General features: G+C 46.2%; 1 protein-coding gene across 3 annotated transcripts; it reads right to left on the bottom strand.

The window, feature by feature from the left end:
* Window positions 1-30: 30 nt before the first annotated feature.
* On the bottom strand, window positions 31-24,961 carry LYRM9 (LYR motif containing 9). Of its 3 annotated transcripts, none has more exons than XM_020963353.2 (4): window positions 24,815-24,961; window positions 17,167-17,310; window positions 14,246-14,338; window positions 31-12,199 (listed from the first exon to the last, which is right to left on the bottom strand). In XM_020963353.2, the coding sequence occupies exons 2-4, from the start codon at window positions 17,296-17,298 to the stop codon at window positions 12,182-12,184; spliced, it is 243 nt and encodes an 80-aa protein (XP_020819012.1). In that variant the 5' UTR covers window positions 17,299-17,310; window positions 24,815-24,961; the 3' UTR covers window positions 31-12,181. The 3 variants fall into 3 exon arrangements, with proteins under 3 accessions (XP_020819012.1, XP_020819013.1, XP_020819011.1); XM_020963354.2 differs by lacking the exon at window positions 24,815-24,961 and adding an exon at window positions 24,269-24,801; XM_020963352.2 differs by lacking the exon at window positions 24,815-24,961 and adding an exon at window positions 23,807-24,262.
* Between the last annotated feature and the right edge of the window lie 1,864 nt (window positions 24,962-26,825).

Genomic DNA, 26,825 nt, shown 5'->3' with positions numbered 1-26,825 from the left:
GTGGGGGGAAAAAAGAGCAGAGAGAAAATGTCTGTTTTCTTTTTATTTATTTAGCAACCATCAACAAACAGAATCTGAATACACAAACAAGAATTTATATCTAAAAGTACAATTCAGAACAAACAGCAATTATACACGAAGCCATAAACATCAGTTATATGCCATTTGTTTAGGGGGATTAAGTACACTAAGAAGCTAGTAAGAGAACCCTCCTTCTTGTTTTGGGGTCCCCCAACTGTCTTTATCTTGTTTTTCTGGATCTTGCTGCTGCTACATAGAAGTAGCAGATGCCACATGAGTCAGGACAGATCTGGATTTAAATCCCCTCATCCAGCACTCAGTAGCTCAGTAACGCTGGGCTCAGCCTTTCCATTCGCCTCAGGTAACTTCCTAGGACTTATCTACAAAGCTACAGATGAACTGTGATGTGCCTTGGTACAGCAAATTTCATACAGTTCCCCACCTTAGGGGCTGCTAGATGGCCCAATGGATGGAGCATCGGCCCTGGATTCAGGAGGACCTGAGTTCAAATCCAGCCTCAGACACATAACACTAGCTGTGTGACCCTGGGCAAGTCACTTAACCCCACTGCCTAGCCCCGCCCTCCCCAAATTCCCCACATTGACAAAATCCCAGGGTCTTAGGTGAATTTGCATATTTATACTGACAGTAACTAGGATTAAATATAAAACCCCCTCCTTCAAAGCCCTTCATAACCTGCCTCTCCCTGCCCCCACCTTTCCAGTCTTCTTACACCTCACCACATAACTCTTCCATCCAGTGACACTGGCCTCTATGCTCCATCTAGAACAAGGTGCTTCATCTCCTGACTCCTGGCATTTGCTCTGGCTGTCCCCCACCCATTGGATGCTGTCCTCCATCTCTGCCTCCTGGCTTCCCTGGCTTTCTTCAAGTCCTGGCAAAAGCCCTACCTTCCCCAAGCAATCTTTCCCAAGGCCTCCTAACCCTAGAACCTCTCCACTATCAATTATCTCCACTGTATCTTTCTGCAGCTCATTTGTACATAGCTGTTTGTATGTTGTCTTCCCCATTAGACTGTGAACTCCTGGAAGGCAGAGACTTCTGTATTTTTTTTGTCTCCCTGGCACACAGTAGGTACTAAATAAATATTTGTGGACTGACTATAGTCACCATGCATGTTATTTTGCATTTGCTTTATTCACTCAGACCTGCATCATGTAACTTTTTTGGCTAAACATCCCCAGTTCCTTCAACTGACCTTCATGTCATGGACTCAAGGCCCTCCGCCATCTTGGATGGCACACTCTGGATGACTCTCTGGCTCATCACTGTCCTTTCTCAAACGTGGCCTTTGGAACTGAAAACAGTACTCTGGATATCCGGATGTATGGTGACACCATCACCTGACTCATCGTGGACCCTGGGCATCTCCAAACAAGGCCTAAAATTGCATCAGCTTTTTTGGCCACCCTGTCCTGAGGCTGACTCATCCTGAAGATGGACACTCTCCAGTTTATCAATGTCCTTCTTACATTCTGGCACCCAGAACTTAGCATGAATACTCCATAAGGTCTGATAAGGATACAATAGCATCGCTCTTCCTGAAAGCTGTGTCTGCCTTAATGCTGCCCAAAGTCACATTAGTGCTTTTGGCTTCCAAACGCCACTGCTGGCTTATATTGAGCTTGCAGTCTATTAAAAAAAAAATCCTGGCTCTTTTCTTTTCTTGAGACTGGGTGTCCCTATCTTGCTCAGGCTAGAAGTAGAGCCGCCACTCTGAGGCTCGATCCCATCACTGATTGGCATGAAAGCTTTGACTTCTTCCTACCTGGGCTGATTCCTCCTCTACTTAGGTCCCCTGCCTCTACTGGTTCACCATATTGATGCCAGAGGACACATGCAGTCGTCCTGATCTATATCTGGCCACTGGACCCAGATGGCTCTGGAGGAGAAAGTGAGGCTGGTGACTCTGCACAGCCCTGCCTCACTTACATCCAATTCACTTGCAAATCACCTCCCTGATGTCTTGGTCCTCTTTGAGAACAAAGGACAAACAACAGCATATTGATGCCACACTTAGTGTGAACACCCAATCAGCTTTAGCCCTGCTGAGCTCAGAATGCCCACCAGCCTCAGCCTGTCCAGTAGGAAGGACTACAGAGAGGTGATATCTCACCGGGCTTCCAGGATCTTTTTTCAACAATTCTCTCCCCTGTCCCTTTTTGAATGTGTGTATTTTTTTCTTTTTTTTTTTTTGCCCCCAAGTGTAAGGCTTTTTCCTATTTAATTTCATCCGATTTGGTTCAGCCCATGTCAAATACCAGTAGGCTGCCTGAGCCAGATTAAAATGTAATTGGGAAATACTGAAAAAAATAAAACTATCACAAAACACAGATAACATTACCTCTGAAAACTAAGTCAATGGAGGTCCATGGGGACCCTTATACATGGATCAGTGACCCGTTTCTACTTGAGTTTGACACCTCTGCTCTACTTTGTCAAGACCTTTTGGAATCCTGACTCTGTTGTCCAAGGTATTAGCTATCCCTTCCTGCTTGGTGTCACCTGGTAATTTAATAAACAGCCATCTGTGTCTTTATTTAAGTCACTGATAAAAATGTTAAACAGCACAGGGCTAAGCACAAATCCATGAGGCACTCACTCCTTCCAGCCACAATGACATTTAACTATTAACAATTCCTCTTAGTCTGACCATCTTCATCTAATTATCTAATTGTATTATCATCTCTACATCTCACCATCTTCTCCACAAGAATAATAAGAGCTAGTTTTATCAAAAGCTTTGCTAGAATCTAACTATTATTTCCAGCACGTCCCTCTTCTAATCATTTACTAGTCCTGTCAGAAAAGCAAATGAGGTTACATTGGCAGGACCCGGCCTTAATGGAGCCACATTGGCTCTCAGTAATCACCAGTTCCCTTTTAAGCCGTTCACCAACCATCTTTTTAATAATGTTTTAGGATTTTTCTAGAAGTCAGTGAAGCTCACAAGCCTATAATTTACACTCTGTTCTCTTCCCTTTATTGAAAATTAAAACATTTGCCTTTCTCCAATCTTGCGGCCAGGGCAGATGGGTGATACAGTGGACAGAGTGCCAGGCCTGGGGTCAAGAAAATCAAAGTTCAAAACTGACTTCAAACACTTACTAGCTGTGTAACCCTGGGCAAGTCACTTCATCCTGTTTGCCTCAGTTTCCTCATTTGTAAAATAAGCCAGAGAAGGAAACAGCAAACCACTCCAGTATCTTTGCCTAGAAAACCCCAAATGAGGTCACAATCAGACACAACTGAAATGACACTTCTCCCTTTTTCACGATCTTGCAAATATCATTTGACAGAGGCTCAACAATCTTATCTACCCATTCTTTTGGTATTCAGGAACTTCGCTAAAAGGGGTCAAGTGACTTGAACTCTTCTAGGGCAGCTAGGTACCTCTTTACTTATTGTGGGTGTCAACTCTATTAGCCACTTCTGTTCCATCATCTTCAATGCAAAAGTCATTCTCTTTGACAGAGAAAAAAGAAGCAAAGACAAGAGAGGTAAGAAGCTCTGTATGTTCACCAAAGAGTGGCAGCATGGCGTACTGGTGATGGGATCAGAACGCCTGGGTGCAAGTCCTGCTTCCAACACACAGAGACTGGGTGACCCTAAGCACATCCCTTAACCTCTTATTTCCCCAGGAAACTAAGACTGTAGGCTGCAGAACAACGGCCACTGTCTATCAGTAGAAGGAATTTCCTCACTGGGAGATGCCCTGCATCTGTGAAATCAAATACGAGAAAGTCAGAGGAAATGTGAAGCTTTGTATGAACTGATGAAAAGTGGAAAAAGCAGAATCCAAAGAGTAATATACACAATGACTATATTTACGTAAATGAAATGAAAAAGTCACTGAAAGGAAGCCAGGCTCTGAATAATGGAAAAACCAATAATGGTTCCAGAAAGGAGATCATCTTCCCTCCTAGCACTCAGAAGCTAGCATCACGGGACCAGAGTTTGATCGCCACCACAGCACGTGTGATTTTGGACAGGTTATCTATCCTCTCTGGGCTAACATTTGTGTATTTGTGTGTATGTGTGTATGTGTGTGTGTGTGTGTGTGTGTGTATAAATACATAATTTTATATAAATATAATTTTTTTTCGTAGCTTATCTTCATTCTATCTCACAGACTGCTCAAATGTACCCAACACCTTTCCATCAGTCTTGCACAGCCTAATCACTATTAACCAAGTATTTGAAAAATCCTTGATCTTATTTTATGTGGAAGCAACACTGGGTGCAAAGAATACAAACAGAAACTGATTCTTGATATCTGTCAGTGGGGGTAGAACTGAGGCTCATAACTACGTTCACATGTGCCTCTTGTAAAAAATCTGTAGTAAGGTTCCATTCAAAAACATATCTTACAGAGGGAATAGGGTTGTAAATTTTATACAATAGCATTAAAAATAAATCCTAAATGACAGCGCTCCAATCTTTAAACATTTCTTCAGAACACCTTCAGCAATAGCAAACAGCCATCTACTAGTATTCAGTATTTGAAGGCCTATCTTTTTAAAGAAACTACAAAATATTTTAAAAGCCTAAATGTCATTCTTTCTCCACTCAAATAATGTCAGCAGAAAAATGACAGATGATAAGCATGTTTATTAACTTCACCTAACACGTTTTCCCTTTCCCCTTCCCTCCCAACCCCCCATCCTCCCTTATACCTAGGCACTGAATACAACAACCAATTTCCAGGCATTTGCATGTACAAATCCACCCTACTTTTAACTATTTATCTTTACAGCAGCATCTCTGCTCCAGACTTATCACAGGACATCTCACTTTAGCCAAAAGGCTGATCAGATCTCCAAGTTCAAAATCAAAATTATGCCTAGATTTTGAACACACCCTATCCACAGCACTAGATAAAATGACACCATTTTTAAAGTTACTTTTCTGTGGTTGTGGCAGTCAGTTTTTCAGTGGGGAAGAAAAATGCCCCCATTCCACTCTTGAATTCAAATAGCATTTTCACATTAGCACCATCATTATATATTATGTGTGCGTAATCTGTATGTGTGCGTATTAATAACGTCCACGCATCAATATGTGTGTGAACGTTATACTCAGCCTTTGTTCTATAAGCATTCTCAAAAATATGCTTACTCACTTACAAAGGCTGTCCAAAACACGTTTTTACTACAAAAATAACACAACAAAAAACATTTCTAAGTTAAAGACAGTTCTAGGTATAATATCATCTTTTATCCTATATATTTAACAAATTTAACAATGAACAATTAACACATTCTCTCTACCCTTTCACCCCCATATATCAAGAAATCAAACACCAAGCCTTTAAAAGAAAATATATTCTGGAACGAAGGCTAAATCTTGGAAGAATGATGCTTTTAAAAAATATTTCCCTCGAGTATTATAAAAAGTGAGTCCCTCTCCCCCACAAATGATCTGCTTATAGTAAAGTTATATTGTGGACCCCTTTGGTAGTCTCATGAAGCCTATGAACCCTAAGTTCAAATGAAAGAAATAATAAATTTCAGTTTGAAATTAGTTGAAATAATGATGTGATTTCCCCCCCCAAGTTTATAGAACCCTTGAAATCTAACCACTGACCTCATGGAAGTCTGTGGATCCCAGATTAAGGACTCCTGGCTCATAGCAAAGTTACCATAAATGAATTGGTCCCATTGGCAAATAATCTTTTTTTTTTTTTACAAAAATACACATTGACAGGCCATGGGAAGAAATTTTAACTTTAGTTTCTAAAAGATTAGAAGTGCAAGCTGGTTTCTGCTGTTATCACTGTCTTCTATATGAGCCTAAGTCACAGCACCTCTCTAACACAAATGTACTCTGGAAAATGTGTGGAGGAGGTAACAGATCGCAGAGAGCCTTGGCTCACCATCTCTCACCAGACCGGGAAAGGGAACAAGCTTGGACTGTCAACTTGATTGGGCCAAAGAGAAAGTTAAAATTTAAAAGCACATGAAATGAATGGGGGCGGGGACAGGGAATGGTTATTTCACCAGGTGGTCAATGAAACTAAATATATAATCAGAACCACAATAACACTAAGGGCATGAATTTGTCATACAGAAGTGGGTTAAAAAAATTATTTTATCTTTTTATAATGGAAGCACTGTTATTCACCCTAAATTCTCCTTTAACCCAATTTCTCAAATAGAATCAACTTTTGGAAAAGAAAAATCTATTTCTGGACATCTCTAAAGAGTAAAACAAAAAAAAAAAAAGGAATAAAATGAAACAACCTAAGATGTCTCCATTTCCTCCCATCCCCCTAGCCTACCCCCCCAAATACACTCTCATATACAAAGACCAGTAAAAGCTCCATAATGAAAACCTACAACAGAAAAAGACTCCCATTCTAAGAAGTTAAATATATTGAGCTTAAGGACATTAAGTATGTAAGTACATTAAGCTCGAACAGAGCAGCCAATTCAAATTTAAGCTGGCCTTCAAAAAAACCTCATCAAAATATGCATTTTTCATTTGTCTTTTAAATTAAAATAATTATTTTTTAAAAAAGTTTAAAGAATTCACAAGCAGTAGGATGACTAGTTTCATGACCATCCTGGAGCAGGGGCTCAACCATTTTGAGTGTCTTGGACCCCTTCAGCAAGTCTATGGACTCTTTTTCAGAATGTTTTAAATGTATAAAATAGCATACATAGGATTACAAAGGAAATCAAAAGTCCCTTTTCCCTATCCAAATCGCAACCCGCCCCCCCCAAACCTATTCATAAATCCTGTGGGGGGGGGTGGTTCATGGATCTCAGGTTAAGAACCCTTAATAATTTTATTATATAATTTAATTTATTTAGGTCCAAGATGGCAACATGCAAGCAACAGTCATCTTCCAAAGTCAATTTTCTCCCAATGTAAAATACCCACATCATGTAGGAGGGAAGATAGAGAATTTCCTTTGAGAATTTCAGAGAACAGTAAAACTAGCTCCACTGTTTTTCACAGAGTTTTTCAGAAGGCTTCAAATGCATATAGCTGTTCCGTGTAAAAGTATTTTCCATCCTGTTTCGGTCCTTTCACCAAAAGGTCAAGAATCAGTCTGAGAAATTCCCACATAGCATCTCCTCATGGGGATGGAGAGATGGGAACAGCTGTCACTGTTTATCACATTATCGAACATTCTCTCCTCTTTGATGTTACCTCCTTCAGTACTAGAAGACAGTCCTCTTTTGGTAACAGATGGAGCTCTTTTAAGATTGTAAAGATAACTCCACTTGTCTTACACATGTATTTATTCCACGCATCAATCACCATTTGGTAAATCTCTATCACAGTGATTATCTTAGGTTCCAATGTGACTGTTTTATAACAGACTTCCATTTCCACCTTCAAAATCCTTTGCCAGTGTTATCTTCCTTCCCTTTGCCTGTTATGACCTGTATACACTCCAAGCCACTCTGCTTTCCACCGAGCACAAGAATATTTCCAAACTGCTTTGAACACAGAATTTTAGAGTTCTTTTAAGGTGAAATCTTCATCAAACGCTATTTTCTTTATGTCATACCCAAGTAGGTGTTCATCAGCTGTGATCCCATGGTCATTAAACAACGGCTGTCAATCACTTTAATCTCCCAATTCCGCCATGACAGTTCTTCCATTCCCTCTCCTACTTTGTTTGGTGGATTGTCAATGTCTTCTCTTCCTTTCATGTCACAGCTGTGACTCCACACATCCGCCCACATGAATCCACATGAGCAGATTCTCAAACTGTCAAAACTGCCATTTTTTGTTCATGTAGGTTGCTAAATAACCACAATCTTCCTAGGTATGGATTATGTTACTATCTGCTCTTCAGAATATGACCGTAGACCTTTCAAAATGGGATCTTCATCAGCTTTTGCACTGAGCTTGAACCTGAGGGTGCTATCCTGCAGCTGCCATGGTGAAGAGCCCAGCGTCACACGCCATAACCAATACTACTTCTGTACACTCATGGGGGTTGGCCTTAATTTCCCCAGCTATAAAATGAGGAGTTTGGCTAAGTGATTTATTCAGGTCTGTCATGACTGAAATTAAGGTAGACTGTCTCAGCTCTAAATCTATAAGCTGTGACCCTCACAATAGAGGCAGTCAGCTGGTCGGTCAATGGCGCCAGTCAATAGGCATTTATTAAGCCTTTACTCTATGCCAGGCACTGTGCTAAGTGCAGGGGATATAAAGAGAGGCAAAAAATACCATCCCTGCCCTCAAGGAGCTCACATGCTAATGGGGGAGACAATATGCAAATAACTATGTATGTACAAGATGCATATTTATTATAAATGAGAGGTGATCTCAGGCTGGAGACTATTAGGGCAGAATGTGGGGTACGCTGTCAGATGAGGTTACCTTATTGGGTTTTTCTGTTAATGCTTTTATATTATGGGGGGAGGGTCAAAGGCATTCCCCAAAATGACTAATATTAAAAACAAAGGGCATCAATGCACCCTATTTGGAAAAAAAAAAGCAACAAGTTCTCATTGTTTTTCTCTTAGGGCTAGGTCCTCCTAGAATTCACCCCCTTCTCTTGCCAAAGGAGGTAGAATCCAAAAGCCCCTTTTGATCTCTCCTCATCACTTCTACTGTTCAGTTCCTTAGCTAACAGAGACTCCAGATCGGGACTACAATAGGTATTAATTAGCCCAAGTATGACTCACTTACATTTTAGGTCAGAGGTGCTTAATCCAGAAGTCATGGATAGATGGGGGTGGGGAAAGTCCATGAACTTGGAAGGTAAAAAATATCTTGATGACTGAATTTCAGTAGAACTGGTTTCTTTTGCAATCCTATGCGTTTTTATTTTATGCATTTAAAAGCATTATTCTGAGAAGGGGTCCGTAGGTTTCACCAGACTGCTGCCACACAGTCTATGACTCAAAAAAGGCTAAAGACCATTACCTGAGGTGAACTTCCAAGCTGACCGCCTCTAAAGTAAGTGACTTTCTTTTTCAACCTGACCCCTTCGTATCACGCAGGAGGGTTCATTAGAAAGATTTAAAGCATAAAATTCTATGTTTTCTTTCATAACATGACTATTATGGATATTTTTGCATGACTACACATAAATAATTTATATCAAATTGCATGCCTTCTCAATGGGGGGGTGAGGAAGAAGGGAGAGAATTTGGAACTTAAAGCTTTAAAAACAAATGTTATAAATTGTTTTTACACGTAACTGGGGAAAATAAAATACTAAAAAAAAAGTCACACGATTTCAGCACAAGAGGAATTATGGGTGTTATGGCAAAGGGGGGGAGGGTTCAGGGCGCTATCATGCAGCTACCATGGTGAAGTGCCCAGTCTCATGCCTGGAGGGACATGACTGTACTATGTACTTCTGTACCATGAGTTCAAGTCTATGAGGCTGAGAAGACCTGATGTAAGAACTGTCTCTGACACACATTGGCAGTATGACCCTAGACAAGTCACTTAACCTCTCACTCAAAATAATTCTTTAAGACTCAAGTTACAGGAGTAACAAGTTAAGTCGCTCTCACCCTTCCTTACTGACTTCTGAAAGGTCAGGAAATATCACCCCAGGAAAAACCCTGCAACAGCTGAACCATCAGAAAGACAGGGTACAGCAGTGCTGTAGCCCAGGAATCTTGGGGGATTAACAGGAAAGGCCCCTCTAGCTCTGGGGGCGGGGGAGCAGTATAGGACAAGAGGTGCCCCAGGAAGCCAGCGGCAAGCCCCACCTCAGCATACCAGGGGAGATACTGAGCGCCAGGGTGGTGGAGCAGGCAAGAGCCAACAACAGGACCCCGATGCCTCAGTACAGGTAGGACAATGGGCAGACACCAGCTCAGAAAACCACCACGTGCGACGGCATTCTCCAGCGGCCCAAATCTCCCAGTACCTCAGCACAACTCTGGGAAGCACGATTCTAAGAGGCAAAGCTCCAGGCTGACAGACATCCTCCAGCAGCCAAGCATACGAATGCAAGGCCCAGGTGGGCAGGCAGCCCGCAGGGGCCAGACTCCCCACCCCCACCCGAGAGCTCCAGTGCTGCTAACCCCAGCCCAGCACTGGGTAAGCTGCCAAACCCCTAGAGCCCCCGAATGCTAGCACCTGAGGCCCCAGCACACACAGCCAGTGACCAGGTCCTGGGCTTCCAGCACAAGAAGCTTGGGTCAGTGCCCCCTGCACTCCAGCAGAGAGCTCTGCTTTTTTAAAAGTCAGGAAATAAGCAAACACCATGAGCAAAAAGCAGAAATGGACAACCACCACAGATTCTTATTATGGAGACAGGGAAGATGAGGGCACAAATTCAGGAGAGGACAATATTGCCAACATACCCACATCCAAAACCTCAAAGGGGAATGTGAACTGGTCTCAAGCCCAAAAAGCCTTCTTGGAAGAGCTCAAGAAGGATTTTAAAAGTCAAGTAAGAGAGGTGGAAAAGAAATGAGAAGGACGCACGAGAGAGTCAATAGCTTGGAAAAGGAAGGACAAAAATTAACTGTAGAAAACAAGTCCTTAAAAATACAATGGGCCAAATGGAAAAAAAGTACACTGAAGAAAACAAGGCCCTAAAAAATACAATTGGCCAACTGGGAAAAAAAAGTACACTGAAGAAAACAACTCCTTAAAAAGGAGAATTGGCCAAATGGAAAAGGAGGCACAAAAACTCACTGAAGGGAAGAATTCCTTTAAAAAAAAAAAAAGACTCAAGTTACAGAGGTGTTGTTCATGTGCATTGGGGAAAGGAGTTTCCATGCAGGGAAGTTCCCACACTGATGAAATATAAAATGAAATAAAAAAATTAAATGAAATTAAAAATCATTGGCACACTGCTCCCCCATCCAAAAAAAGAAACAAAAAACCCCAGCACACTAGTGTCTCTAATTTGACGACAGTCTCCTAAGTCAGGAGCACTTAATTTGGGAAGTCCATGAGTTTGATTTTTAAAAAATGTTTTGATAACTATAATCCTGTGTATTTTATTTTACATATTTAAAAGCATTTTTCTGAAAAGGGTTCACAGGCTTCACTAGCCTGCTGTCAAAGGGTCCAGGAAACAAAAAAGGTTAAGGACTCCACCCTGAGTTCCAATTCCCTGTTCACTGATCAGCAGTAAGTATTTTCCTGCAGGGAAACAAGGGGGACTAACTCTGTCTTACCATCCAATCTAACACATGTACAATTTCCCTTGTACTCTATTTAATGAAGTCACATTGCATGGATGAATGAGCATATGAATAAATAAAGAAAAAACATTTACTAAGAGAAGAATCATTCAAAAACTCCCCAGACAAGTCGCTGAACCAGTCTCACTTTTCTTCTCTGTTAAGCGCAGGGACCTGCCCCACTTCCCTCATCGGACTGCTAGGTTCAGCTGAGAACCTCATTTGAGAAAGGAGCCTGGAAAAGCTGATTCCATCTGGAGGCGATACCCAAGACAGAAGGGACTGGTGCATTCATGCTGTTTCTAAGTCCTGCCTTCCTGCATTTCTTTCCTTCTTTCACTCAGCTCTTGCTGCTGTCGGCAACTTGTCTCCTACCTTCCTTGGATTTCCCTCCTTGCAGGTGAGAGGGCGTGAGGCAGAAGAGCTGGGTTCTTTGAGAAGACACACGCACACACGCGAAGTGTTACGACGGGAAAGAGCGCTGATTCTGACATCAGTCAGTCAGTCGATAAGCATTTATTAAGGGTCTACTTCACGCCGGGCACTGTGCTAAGCACTAGGGATGGAAAGAAAGGCAAGAGATTTCTAATTCTCTTCTTCCCTCCCCCAGCATGGTGCTAGGCACGCAAGACAGGTTCAATAAACACTTCTTTCTTGGTCTCTGACTAGACTGCTGATAATTATTTGAGGAGCAAATGGATAAACAATGAATAAATACAGGCAACCAAACTTAGCAATGAAGTTGAGAACTCCCTCTCCAAACTGGCCGCCCAATGGCAGATGTGGCCCAAATCCAACGCCAGGTGCGAAGGATACTGCTGATCGTGTGCACGTGGCTCTGGAAGCATCCGACCCTCCAGATTGTCCCCTCTGCCTCGACACTCTGAGTCAGCCGGGCACATCTGCACTCGAAGGCGTCGCCAATAATTCACCCCAGGGGCGCTGGCATCTCAGAGCCTCCGCTGACGGCAAATGGGTTTTGCGCTCTGGGCTCTAAAGGCCTCGGTGGCTTCTTAGTTTTGCTTCTGATACTGCAAAGGGGAGACAGAATGTGAGGAGGTGAGGACGGCACAACACAAGCCAGGGAGGAGGGTCTCTGCTCTGCAAAGCTCAAACATCCTGAATGCCCTGCTCCTGATCTCACTCCTGGCTGGGAGCAAACGCGCAGTGACTCGGCACTTAGAATCTGCCCTGGGAGCGTAGCCTAGCAGCCGGGGCACTACACTCTGGCTCAAATCCCACTCTAGCCATGAGTTACCTGACCCTGGGCAAGGCAAATAGCTCTGTGCCTCAGTTTCCACATCTGTAAAATAAAAGTGAGACCCGATGGTCTCTAAGGTCCCTTCTGGCCCTATGATCCCATGAGCTGAGTCTGTTTTCCCAGCCACAAAATGGAGGTACTACATGACCAACCTTTTTAAGCCTTAACTTTCCCATCTCTAAAATGGGGTAATATCCCCACTTACACTAAGTCTTACCTGACAGGTCTGCTGTGAGGAAATGATCTGCGAACTCGAAGCTGCCAAATAAATGACACCCCTCCCCTAAGTGCTGCTGCCCTCCCTCCCAGCCCTGGGCTGATTCTGCGTTGATTCTACACACACTGATCTCTGCACACACGAGCTCCCCTGACACAGCGGACACCGCTGCTGTGAGTCAGAGGGCAGAGAGCCAGCCTTGGGCCAAGGAAGGTCCAAGTCTGAGTCCAGCCTGTGCCCCTCCCGGCTGGGTGAAGCCGGGCCAGTGACGCGGGAGATTCTCTAAGACGCGAGATTGCCCGGGAAGTGCCAGCCCGCACGGGCGCTCCTCAGAGTAACGAATCATAGCTCCAGTCCTACCCACGCACCAGGCACGCAGCAGGTGATTGATACACCTTGCTGACTGACTGAGGTGTGACGACGGTTAGCATTCTCATCACCACCACCCTTGCCTTGAGCCCCTTCTCTCCTCCGATGAAGCGGGGGGCAGAGCAAGGAGGCCGGCGAGCTCCCAGGAAGCAGGGGCTGCCATCGGCTCTGTCCATCCCCTCGACGCCCAGCACAGGGCTTGGCACACGGTACGTGCCAAATAACTGTCTGCTGAACGTGACTGACACGAAAGGAATGTGAGCCAGGGAAAGCGGAGGTTCTTGTTAGATTAGCGCGGGTGTCTGTTACTTCCAGAAAACGAACTCTCACTCCCAGCCCACACACCACGGTATGGAGGCGGGCTACACTACGTAGGCAGGATTGTGTGTTATAGTTTTTTTCAAAAACTCCCGTCTCCTCTTCCCCTTCCTCGTCCCCTCATCCGGGCTCAGCCGCCACTAACTGACAACAGCCTGACTTTACGCAGTTAGTGTGGTAGCCCCCACCTCCATGGTTTCCCTTCCTTCCCATATAGTTTGTGGCCTGGGAGACAATAAAATTAATGGCTAGCATTTATAGAGGTAAGATTTATCCCCACTTTACAGAGGAGGAAACTGAGGCAAACAGAGGTTAAATGCCTTGCCCAGGGTCACATAGCTAGTAAGCAAATGAAGCCAGATCTGGACTCAGGTCTTCCTATCCACCACACTGCCTAGAGGCATTTCTATAGGACTCTAAGTTTTGCAAAGTGCTTTGCCTATCTTATCTCATCTGATCCTCACAACAACAATGGGAGGCAGGTGCTATTATTATCCCCATTTTACAGATGAGGAAGCTGAGGCTAGGCAGCTTGCCCAGGGCTGCACAGCTAACCAAGGTGTCTGCAGCAGGATCCTAACTCTGGCTTTCTTATCTCCAAGTCAAGAGCGCCATCTACTGGCCACCAGGCAAGAGGGCTGGACTGGGGCACCGGAGGACGGGACTCTGGATCCCAGGCCTGCAATGCACTGTCTCTGTGGCCTTGGACAAGTATTTAAACTGTCGAGTTCCATAAAATGAGGGTCCCTCAGCTGGGGCCAGGCTGAATGCGGAAGAGGCCCAACCACCGGGAGGTAGGGGCAACCCCTAGTGGTTAAGGAGATCTTGGCTTGCACTCATCTCTCCCACTAGACCACTCAATCTCCCACCATGAGCAGCTTGCTGAGACCATGTTAAAGTCATGGAACTCACCTTGTTCATGACCCAATCAGCATCTTCAATGGCTCTTCTAATAATCTGCTGGATTCTCTCCGGGTTGTCTTCATCTGCATGGACTCGGAAACTCTGGAAGGTGTAAGCACGAGAAGAAATGATTGAGCAGAATTTGTAATGATGGCTAATTTATCACAGAAGAACTGGGTTTTGTGAGCACTGGAGGTGAGGGTAAGGGTTCAGTCCCGACTTAAAACTCCCAGTGTAGAACCTCCCTACGCCAATACAGCAACTTGACTATACGACAGAGATACAGAGAAGTATCCATGAAAGTAAGGATCCACATGCCTGAAAATCAGGCCAGAGTGAAAGAGAATTAAATGGCAGGCCCAAGACACCTTTAGGGCCTACTTCCCTTTGGTTTCATTTCAACAAGTTGTTGTTATAGAAGGGACGACTAGGAAGGAGAAAAGGAGCACTAGGTCGTCAGGGCCAAAAGGAAGCTACAAGCCTCCAATCTCCTGATAACTCATGCTCACTCTGAAATCTCATGATAATTAATAATAATACTATGGGTTCTCCCATTCCTTCGGCCCACAGCACAACACAGAAAGACTCCTTTAACTACAAAGTACCAGCTGACTCCCAACCTGGATTCATGAGGGGCCTTCCTTTCATGAGGCAAAGCGATATACTGGAATGAGTGCTAGTCTTGGGTTCAAATTCTGCCTCTCATACTTGTAAGAGCCATGGGTTAAGTCACTCAACTCCTGTGAGCCTCAGTATCCTTACCTGTAAAATGGGGATAATATCTTTAACTGGCTCACAAGGCTGCTGTGAGGCTCAGATGAGATTTGCAAACTTTAAATACAAGCTATATAGATGTAATTAATATCATTGTTGTTATTATTTAATGTGGAATCATGTAATTAAAAATAAACTTTGTGTGGGTGCCAGTGGGGAGGCGGCAGAGAAGCCCTACTGCAACGCTCAGATAACAAGATGGGGACTTAAGGAAGTGGGGGTCAAGTAACCAAAAAAAAAAAAAAAGACTGCAGTATATCAGAAAGACCAAGTCTGGGGCTGCCACTTATGGGCGGTGCGACCATCAGCAATTCACATCCTCTCTCTGGGCCTCAGTTTCCTCACTTTTAAAATGGGGGGAATGCCCCCTAAGCTCCCTCTCAGCTCTAAACTGATGACCACAATGTCTAAAGGTCATCTGGAGCGTTTTGTGAAAATTCAATCCTCGTAGGGGCCAGCCAACCCCCTAGTCTGCAGGCTGGTGTGTCAGCACCTAGGACAGCACCCTACCCCCAGAGGGCCTCCCAACTGCTTCTGTGCAGACAGCGCCCTTTGGGTAAGGGGCTATTGGTTTAGGGAGATGGCAGCGATTCCTCAGGAAGTGTTTTCGGGAGAAGGCAGCGTGGAAAGAGCCCTGGGCCAGAAATCTGGAGGCCTCAGCTCTAGTGCCAGGCCTGCGAAATGAGACAGCTGAACTGGATGATCAGAACAGCTAACACTTATACAGGACCTACTACGTGCCAGGCACTGTGCTAAACACTTTACAATTATCACCCCACGTGGTCCTCACACCAACCCTGGGAGGTAGGTGCTATTACTATTCCCATTTCACAGCTGAGGAAACGGAGGCAAACAGGGATAAGTGACCTGCCCAGGGACACACAGGTAAGTGTCTGAGGCAGGTTCTGAATTCAGGTCTTCCTAACTCCAGGCCTACAGCCCTATCCACTGGACTCCCTAGAAGCTGCCTAAGGTCCCTTGCAGCTCTGATAGTCTATGCCAATGGATCAGAGACTATTTCTTTGAAGTGTGAAGCACAATGGCTAGCGAATAGAGCACTGGGTCTGGCATCAGGAAGACCTGAGTTCCAATCTCGCTGGCAGAGGGTCTGTTGAAGCCCCCGCCACTGAACAGAACCAAAAGCGTCAAAGAGAAAGATTCTATCAGGGACGGAACTCAGAGGCTCCAGGGCCAGCAAATTCCAGAATCTGGGCTCACAGCTCCTGGGAGAAACCAATTCCTGCCCCAGGCCCTGGGACTGAATCCTATCTCTGATACTTACTAGCTGTGTGACTCTGGGTAAGTTATTTAACCTCTTGTGCCTCAGTTTCCTCATCTGTAAAATGGAGGAGCTAGATACAACGTTCACTCCCAACTCTAAATCCATGATCCTATAATCAATTTCCTCCTCCAAGAAAATGGGATGACCACAGGAACCCACAGTGAGTAATCCCGGACCTAAAGGACTGTAGGGTCCTTTCTCAATACTGAACAAAGGCAGTGGTGGGGACAATCCAACTAACCCTTTGGCTTTCAAGGCTGGGGTTTTTTTCTTTAGTGGCAGCAGCAGCGGCAGCAGCTTAACTTCTAATTGGGATTGCCTTTGGCTGGCATGAAAACAAGCAGACATTTCCCAAGCTCACAACTGTTGGCAAAAGGGATATTTAGAAAAGCTGGGAAGCCAGCTTGAAGTTAAACACCGTTTAACTGCAGAGAAGTACAACACAGTCTATTAAGCACTGGCTGTATACAAACCAATCCATCAATGAGCAGTTTTTAAGCACCTACTCTGTGCCAAGGCACTGCTCCTGCCCTCACGGAGCTGACGTTCTATCAGGAGACAACACGGACCCATCTAGGTTATATGCCTTCAGACAAAGCCCGTGACGAGGTCACTGGAGGGTGAGGGAAGCCCTCACGACAGGGATGACACCCAGCTGAGCTCTGCAGGCAGCTAAGAGGCGGGGGTGGGGAGACGGTACCATGGGTGAGCAAGAGCAGGAAGGGCGGCCCGGCTGGGCTCAGAGTGTGAGCAGTGAGCTGGCTGGGGGCTGGACGAGGCAGGCTAAGGCCTACAGGATGGCGGGCGGTCTGCCCCCGCAGAGCAGGCACAAGCTGAATGGAGGCCGCGCCCTGCGGCAGGGGCCTCCTCCCACCTGTCTGATGGCGTGCTTATAGTGCTCCTGGATGTTCCTGGCTGGCAGCCGGCGACAGCAGCGCAGCAGGTAACGGTACAGCTGCAGCGGCGTCTGGACTAACTCGGCGCCCGGCAGCGGGCCCATCGGCATCACCTTCTTCCCCTAGAGAGCACAGGAGAGAGGACCCAAGGTGAGGGAGAGGAAGAAGGGAACAATTGTTAAATACCTACTAAGGGCCACTGCCAGGTACTGTGCTAAAGCCCTTCACAGATATGCTCTCACCTGATTTTCACAACCACCACAGGAGGTGCTAGTATGATCCCCATTTTACAGTTGAGGAAACTGAGGCAGACAGCGGTTAAGTGACTTGCCCAGGGTCACACAGCTAGTAAATGTCTAGGGCCACATTTCAACTCAGGTCTTCCTGACTCCAGCTTATCCACTGGGCCCCTCAGCTGCCAGCATGGTATAGCAGAAAGAGCCCCTAACAAGGATTCCAGGCTCAGCTCTGCCACTTACCAGCTAGGTTACCTTGGACAGGTCCCTTCACTTACCCCTCCCCCTTGTTTCCTCTCATCTGTGAACTGATGGGCTTGGATCAGAAGACCACCAAAGGAAGCCAGCACTGAGTGTCACAGATCTCTCACCCTTCCTGGGCTTCAGTGTCCTCTGGTGTGATAGGCTAGGATTTCCTGCCCCTTCGCCCTGAGGATCAAGCTAAATCCTCCAGAAAACTGAAAAGCTGTCCCTGAGACTAGACTGGGCCAGAGAGCTCAGGCTAAATGCCCCCTCTTAAAAGCTGATGCCACTTTCTGGTGGCCTCAGGCCATGCTCACTTGGCTTCCTGGTCACCTAAGGGCTTAAAAAGGAACATTTGGAGCTGGGGCCCTTCAGACCTAGCTGATGTGCCAAGGCCAAGAGAGAAAGGACTTCTAGAGGGAGGAAGGGGAGGAGTGTGATACTGTCTATCTCTTCTTTTATCAACTACTAGATGAGCCAGGAATGTCTCACATCTCTCCAATACTGGATGGCTGGCTGGAGTCAGGTTCAGCCCCCACATCTGTGTAAGGAAGGAGTGGATTGGACAGCTAGCTCTACGTCTCCTCCAGCTCTGACCTTCTAGGCATCGGAGCATCACAGACTTGGAGCCGGAAGGGCCCTCAGAAGTCATCTGATCCAACCCAAATCATTTTACAGGTGGATAAACTAAGGCTCAAACGGACTGAATGAACTGTCCAAGGTCACAGGGTGGGGCTGCAGTGCATACAGCCCAGTCAGGAAGTCCAGAGCTCACATCTAGCCTCAGACAGATCGTGGCTGTGTGATCCTGGGCAAGTCCCTTAATATCTGTTCGCCTTGGCTTCCTCATCTGTAAAATGGGGATAATAACCCTACCACTACCACCCCACTGTAAGGATCAGATGCAGCTGTAAAGCCCTCAGCACAGTGTCTGCCTGGCACATAGTAGGAACTATGTAAATGTCAGCTATTGTTATCACCATTATTACTGGCCTCAGTACACTTCTCACAAGACAGTTTCCTAAGTAATACCTAGCACATAGTGCTAAGCACACAGTAGGTGCTATATAAACGTTTCTCGATTGATTACTGCTGCCAAAAATAGAAGGAAAAGAGAGAAAAGCCATCTCTCTCATGTTCTCACTTCTTCCTCAAACAAACAAATAAAAAATCCCAGCTTCTCCCCTAGAGAAGTACAAGCAGAGAAAACAACACGCTTCCCAAGTGTCCTTGGCCACCCCTCCAAGGTGGTCCCCAGGAAGGCGGGGGGACAACGTGGAGGATTCCACACAATCCATCCCAACTACGTAACAACAACTCCAAACAGCCGCCCTGGCACGTCTGGGTGGGCGCGTGTCACCGGTGAGATCCTCCTGCCCCAAAGCAGGCCCGCTCCGTACCTCATCCTGGGCAGGGCAGACACCAAGTGATGTTATCTAGTGCCTTAAAGTCTGCAAAGCCCTTAACAGACATCACCTACTTTCAGCCTTACAGACACCTTGGGATTGAGCTGCTGTATGTCTTATTATCCGCATTTCTGTATGGGAAACTAAGCCTTAGGGAAATGACGAGTCTCTCTCATGGCAGCAAAGATTGTGAGAGCATAGATTTTAGACATGGAAGGAAACCCAGAAGTCTTCGAGCCCAACCCCCTCATTTTACAGATGGAGAAACTGAGGCCCAGAGACGGTGTCTAGTCCGTGCTGTCTCAGAGAGCAGGATCAGAAATTAAAAGCTGGGAGGTAACTCAGAGGTCACTGAGTCACACCCCTCCATTTTATACATGGGGAAACCGAGGCCTGAGAGGACAAGCAACCGGGCCAGCCAGTAAGCGTCAGAGACAAGAGTGGAACCCAGGGCTCTGGGACACCAAGGCCAGTGCTCAATCCACTAGGCCACATTGGTCAGGAAGGGATTTGTGAGCAGGTCTAGGGACAGCTGAGTTTAGTTGTTATTATCAGTAATAATAATAATAGTAGTAATAAGTTGTTGTTATTAGTAATAATAACAATAATAAAATTTATCTCCTCATAACAAGCCACGAGACAGTTAATCTCCCAGCTTTTGGCAAAGAGACTTATTTTTAGCTCTCCTTAGGGCTCTTAAGAGAAAATTCTAGCAGGAGACAGAAAATAACAGAATGTCAATAATGTAACTCTATATAGAAGCATTTTAGGACACCCCCCCAAAAAACCCCATTATTTCCCATTTAATTGCTATTCTATCTTCCCATTCCACAAGAATGATTCTTCCCATTTTAAAGAACAAGAAATCAAGGGCCAGATATTAAGTGATTGTATAGACTGGAGCAGAAAAGAAACAAGAGCCCAACCCAATGTACAGCTTTAAATTAAGAAAAAAGGTCTAATGATTGTTTTTTCTGATTTTATGTCACATTTGGGGCCCCTTAAAACCACCCACACCAAAAGTAATTTTGTATTCTCCCGGAATTCAATTTAAAAAACATTTATTATACGCCAACTACGTGTCCAGGTACTGTTCTAGGACATAGTGAATAAATGAATAGAGGGAGGAGGAAGGCAAGAGGGGAGGCAGGGAGGAAGAGAGGGAGAGAAAAGAGGGAAGGAAAGAAGAAGGGAAGGGAGGAGGGAGCGAGGAAGGAAAGAAGAGGGCAGGAAGGGAAGGCAAGGGAAGGAAGGGAGGAAGGGGGAAGGAAGGAAGGGAGGGAGGGAGAGAGGGAAGGAGGGAGGGAGGGAAGAAGGAAGGAAGGGGGAAGGAAGGAAGAAGAAGGAAGGAAGGAAGGAAGGAAGGAAGGAAGGGTGGAAGGAAGGAAGGGGGGAAGGAATGGAGAAGGAAGGCAGGGAGGGAGGCAGGAAGGGAGGCAGGAAGGGAGGGAGAGAGGGAAGGAGGAAGGGAGGGAGGAAGGAAGATGGAAGGGAGAAAGGAGGGAGGGAGGGAAGAAGACTGCATAACTGTGTCTCACTTTAATCCAATTCACTCAAAAGTCAAGGCATCACTCACTGCATCATGACGTCATTGGGCCTTTTGGAAAAGGAAGGGTAAACAACCAGTCGAGGACACTAGCTGTCCCCACCACAGATGGGGAGCAGGGTTTGTTTTGAAAAGACCTGGGGATGATGAGGGAAGGAAGACAAATACAAAAACAAAACCTTCCCTGTCTTCAGGGTGTTGACCTTTTACAGAAAATAGCCATCCATGCAACAAATGGACTGATTCAATTCAAGCAGTACCATTTCACTGGGTGCTCTTGGGCCATCTGTTTCAAAGCCTCACAGCCTCCTGCCTTGTCGAAGGACAAACTTCTGGCCTGGGGCTGCCTCTCCTGGGCCACTCTAACCCCCCCGGCCCCAAATTGCCACTTTGTTCCCACTCTCTGGCCTTGGCTTGCCCTGCCTCCCCAACTTCCAGTTCTGAAACCACAAACCATGCTCACATCAATTCAGTCATTCTTCCTGGTTAGAGCAGGTCCATCTGCTCCCCAAAGCCACTCCCCACTATCCCTACAACTTTTCCAACCAGAGCACCCCTCCCAGGCCACCTCCAGGTACCATCTTCCCCAAGAGAATATAATTTCCTTAAAGGCAGGGACTGTCTGCTTTTGCTCACAACACATACTTCATAAATGCTTTTTCATTTATTTGTTCATTCACACTATATGGCAAGGATTCTTAAATGGGGGCTCACAAACTCTTTTAAAATATTTAATAAAACAAAATGTATTAACAAAATTAAACTGATTAATAAAAAATAATTTCATCACAGTATTTCAACATCATTAGTTTCCTTTGCAATTTTCTGTGTTTTATGTTACGAACTGAAGAACATCATTCCGAAAGGGGTGCATGGGTGTCCCCAGACTGCCAGAAAGGTCAGAGCCACAACAGAGGTCAGGAACTCTCAGTAGGTGGAAAGCCGCAGCCTTTCCAGCCTTCCAGGACCCAGCTTTGACATCAGTCTTATAAATCCAACTTCCTAATGGGTATGGGTGGTGACAACCCAAGGAAAATGCATGAAGGAGGATGGAATGAATTTAGTTCTCAAAGCTATTCTTCATAAAAATCAGCGATCAGTTACCAGGTTCCAGTCCCAGCTTTCAACCTGACCGGGGCAGAGACGCAACACCCAGCACAACCAGGACTTCTGACCGCTGCCCTAAAGGCACCCTGGCCCAACCCGGAGACTGCCGCCAAATTTTTCCCGAAGTGGCCTGCAAGACTGTACTGGCAGGTCTACCCTCGCCATACAAAGTGCTAATCAAATATTGTAAATTGCTAGTCACGTAACAGATGGCTACCATCTGTAGCCTTCCAAATGAACATTTGGAGAGAGTGTAACTTTGAAATATTACCCAAAGATGCAAGCAATCCTTAGTAACTAACTCAGCAAGTAGGGGTGGGAGGTTATTTTAGTCACAGTCGGTAATATCCAGTAGCTGATCCACGTGGATTCACTTAAAGATCTGAACCAAAAAAGGGGGGAAAAAGTTCATTTAACATGTGGGTATACGATGAGCTGAGTCACCCCGAATGCTCCTGCATCACTCCCAAAAGCATAACCTAACATTTTAGTAGTCTTCCTTCTTTTCCAAGGCAGCAGCACAACCAGCTCTAACTTACTTAGTGGATAAAAGGACTCATAACTAGGGCAGGGCAACTAGCACTTTGCCCTAGGGCGCCAAAATTGTGAGGGTGCTGGTAGTTCTTATACGCCAGAAACACAAAAACAGTTGAATTTATCACCTAGTTACCAAAAATAAGTAAAATGTGACTCTATCAGGAAGCCCAGATTCATTCCATGGTGAGGGGGAAGCTGTACCCCAAGTGACCATCATAGCTCTAGAGCTGGAAAGGGCCTAAGAGGCAAATGAGGAAATTGAGGCCCAGAGAAGTCACGTGTCAGAGGTGGGATTGGAAGCCATATCTCCTGCCTCCAGTATTCTGCTGAACCTGGATCTGCTTCTCCCAAGCTAAATCTGTCTTAAAGTTAATCTGAGAGTAGTTTTCACCTGGGATGTGTTTATGAAGGTTGGCCTGAAAAACAAATAAGTAAACAAAAAACCTACTACCAACGTGTGGTTTATCCAGCCCCTTTCTAGCCTCAATGTCTTCCTCCCCCACTAACAAATCTCTGGGTCGTTTTCTGTGATTTCTTTGTGTGCACCAGAGCAAAAGGTCATCCAGCTTGGAGGTCATCGAATTTCTCGGTGTTATTCTCTTTGAAAGTATCAGCCAGAAGGCTTGGTGGGAAGATGGCAGTTAAGGATAGAAAAGGAGGATGTAGGGATAAGCTGAGGACTGGACCTCTCTACATACCCAGAGGAAAGAAATGAAACCACAGATCAGTCCTGATCACAGGATCATAAATGCAGAGCCTGCATGGATCTTAGCACCCACCTGGTCCAACCTCCACACTACAGATATAAAGCCCAAGGGGAAAATGATCTACCCAAGGTCACACAGTAGCAAGAAGAGACAGGATCTGAATGCAGATCGGGTGATTCCAGTGCCATCCTTCTTTCCCTAGCAACACACTACTTTTATCTTTTCTTTCTGGAGAAGAACTGAACCTTAAATCAAAGAGGGTGACACAAGGAATTTAAGGGTCCCCAAGTCAGAAGCCTCTCAAATCTAAGTGTTATGAACCTTTCCAATCACTGTTCCTCTGTTATGGCAGGAACTCTAAGTGGAGAGTAATGGTACCCAGAGCCAAGAAGGGGAAAAATGGTTATGAATATAGCAACATGGAAGAGTAGGGTAAGGGGGCTGTGGAAAGAGGGCTGGATTCTGAGTCAGAGAACCCGGGTCTGAATCCTGGCCCTTCCATGTACTACCTGTGTGACACTGGACAAGGAGCTTCACCTCACTCTGAGCCTCAGTTTCCTCATCTGTAAAACGATGAGTCCAGATGACCCCTACGGTTCCTTCCAGCTCTAAATATCCGATCCCACAGTAGAATGACTACTTCCCACTTAACCCAATCCAGAAACCAAGGAAAACCCTCCCTACCAGTTTCCTGGGAGCCTCTAGAGGAGCTGGCCGAGCAGTACACCCCCTTGTGGAAGCCCTGCTTTGGGTCAAGACCTCTAATGGCTCCACAAACTCTGTGCCAAGAATTTTCCCCCAGCTCCTCTACTCCACAATTTTCTTACTTAGTTTACCTTTCTAGGAAAGCGTTCTGGCAAGACAACCTCGACCACAGGAGTCTCCATAGAGTCATGTCAACACCTTTATTTTCTCTTTGTATACAGCACAGGCCTTAGCACATTTTTTTTTCTTTTGGACTGGACTCAGGATTTCACGTGGTGCAGAGGACCAGCCTTTACCAACGCAGCCGTCAGTCAATAAACAGGTATGAGGCGCCGACTATATGCCAGGCACTTCGGTAAGTACCCGGGACACAGTCCCTGCTCTCAAGAGGAGACAGGCGGGCTGCTGGCACTCGGTGGGTGCTGAATTGAATTCCACCCCTCCCACGGCAGAGTCTCCCAAGGCGGAGTCAAGGCGCTACAAAGCGTCAGAGGCAGAATGCAAAGCCAGATCCCAAGTCCCTGGCTGCCTGCCTGAAAGCAAGGGTTCCCAGAAATGCGCAACACTCGCCCCTCCACCGCGAGAACACTGACCTCCACAAAAGTCCTTGGTGGACGGCCGTCTGTCCTGGATTTTTATGCACTTGGAGAAAGGAACGAAGTGAAAGTGGAAAACGTTGTGTTGTTTCAGTGGTGAGCCTGAAGCCTAGAGCCTTCTACTCCACTTCACGTTTAACTCATTTCCCAAGAAACCCTACACCAGGAGCCAAGGTTACCCGTCCGGCAAGGTCAGGGATCGAGTGCCTAGGGCCTCAGGAGACAGTGCAAAGCACAGTGACTCTGGCTTCTGCCTGCGATCTTGGGCGTCACGTCACCTCCCTGGGCCTCAGCAGGCCTCTCTGGGGTCCCTGGCTCCACGACCCCACGCGATGCGCACTCCGGGGGGCCGCCTCGGTGGGGGGGGGGCAGGAAGGCGCTGCGGCCCCGCAGAGCGTCCTCCGCCAGCCAACTTTAAAGGGCCTGGTCAATATCATCGCAGGGAGCTCCACGCGGGCTGCGCGGCGCCTGCGCGCGATGGGAGGGCAGCCCCTCCCCCCACCCCCACCGCGGTCCGCTCCCGTCCCGGGCCCTGGTTCTGACCTAGCTCGGCGGGCGGGCGACGCTGCGTTCTAGTTTGGAACGTCGGCCCGGAGGAGGAGGCGGCGGTAGCGACGACGGCAGCCGCTGCAACAACGGCTGCCGGGACTGCGGCACGAGATGGCGCCTGCGCACACGGGCGCTGGCGCGTGCGGGCGCGCGCCAGATCGTCGTGCGCGCGCGAGCTGGGGCTCGCTCCAGCTCCGGGCGGGGAGGAGAGACGGGGACACGTGCACTGCCTCGAGCGCCCTCTGCCGGCTGATCTCTGGAACCTCGGCGTCGTGTCAAGCCAGTTGTCAGTCGCTGGGAATCTGCGGACCTGTCAATCAAATGTGGGCTGGGAGGGATCTGGGGGTGGAACACGCCCCAGGGACTCCGCACCAGCCTGACCAACCCACCAATTTCTCCGCTCCATCGAATCCTCAAGTTCTCTCTTTACCAACTTCTCCCCTCCAAATTCCCCAATTCCTTTCCCACTTTTGCCCAACAACTTCTCCAGTTCCCTAGTTTACTTTATACTATAAAGCATGCGCTAATTATGCCTCCCCCAACTTCTCCCACCAATATTCCTTTCCCCACTTTCCCTTTGCAACGTATTCCCTAATTTCCCTCCGACGAACTCGACCCCATCTCTAGTCCCAATTCTCCCCCAAAAATTCTTCTACTCCATCCGTTTTCCATTCCCACCATATTTCGGATTTCCCTTCCCATCAATTTCTCCTGGTCCGGTTCACTCCTCACCAAATACCTTCGTTTCCTCCCCACAAACGTCTCTCCTCCAAATTTCTTAGTTCCCTATATGACAAGGGCATTTTATAGATAAAGCATGCCTTAGTTACTTCTCCCAGCCAGTTTTTCTTTTCCCCAGTATCCTTTGCCAACGAATACCCTAGTCTCCTCCCTACAAACGTTCCCCCTCCCATTTCCCCGTCAAATTCTTTTCCACCAATTTCTCCTTCCTACTATATTCTCTCATTCCCTTCCTACTAACTTCTCCCTACCTGTTTCTCTTTTCCCCAGCTTCTCTTGCTAACAAATGCCCTCATTTCCACCCTACCAACTTTCTCTCTCAGTTCCCTCCCTATCAAATTTTTCTCCACCAACTTTCTCTTCCCACCATATTCCCTATTCCCTCCATACCAACTTCTTGCCCCCAATTGAATTTCCCAGTTTCTTTCCTACCAACTTTCCTCCCTCCAAATTCCATACCTGCCTTCCCACAAACTTCCCTAATCCCCCCTCTCTTAATCAAATTCTTCCCACTCAATGTCCTCCACATCAATTCCCTCTCAGTCTTTGGACCTTAACACCAAAACATCAAAGGTGTTAAAAGCAGAGGCTTATAAGCCCCAAACTCCTCTGAGGAATCCCATTTCTCCCAAGCCTCTTGTATTAAGGGGAATCCTATCCCCTGGATGGGAATCTGCCAAGGAAGAGTTCTGTGCCTCTCCTCGGTTTTGAGTCATTACATCAAATCACAGCCCCATAGCACCTGTCAAAAGAATAACTATGACAGTAATGCAGTCGTGTTTCCTTTTAGACCCATCTATAATTATAATTGAGGGAAAGAATTGTGGGATTTCATCAGAGGCAGAAGCTTCCACAACCACTCTCTGGAAATGGAATAATGATGTCTTATTAAAGAGGCCCTCCCCAGCTCACTAATGTTCAAAGCTGAAGTGCTTCTCTGAATTGATTTAAATGCAAGTTTTATATCCTGAAAGAAATAAAGATGAGGCTTTATGCTAAGACAAACCCGGTACGTGGTGATGCTGCAGCTCTTGCTGAGATAGGTGGATGAGAGCTCGGTTGTTAGTTCTGCTTCTTTTCAGTTCTCTCTTCCCTAGGACTATTTCAGCTTACTTGAAATGAAGAGCTATATACCCCCCCACAAAACAGCTTCCCTTCCATGCACACTTGAGTATACTTTTAGTATCCTTTTCTTAAAAGAGAAAAAAAAATCACTCCACCTCATCTCCTATTCCCATTGGAACTGGATTCAATGAGCATGCTG

Source organism: Phascolarctos cinereus, unplaced genomic scaffold, assembly GCF_003287225.1.
Source record: "Phascolarctos cinereus isolate Bilbo 61053 unplaced genomic scaffold, phaCin_HiC Scaffold_5;HRSCAF=322, whole genome shotgun sequence".
Taxonomy (NCBI): Eukaryota; Metazoa; Chordata; class Mammalia; order Diprotodontia; family Phascolarctidae; genus Phascolarctos; species Phascolarctos cinereus.
Note: the sequence above shows the minus strand (reverse complement) of the source record. Positions and strands in the feature narration are given on the sequence as shown.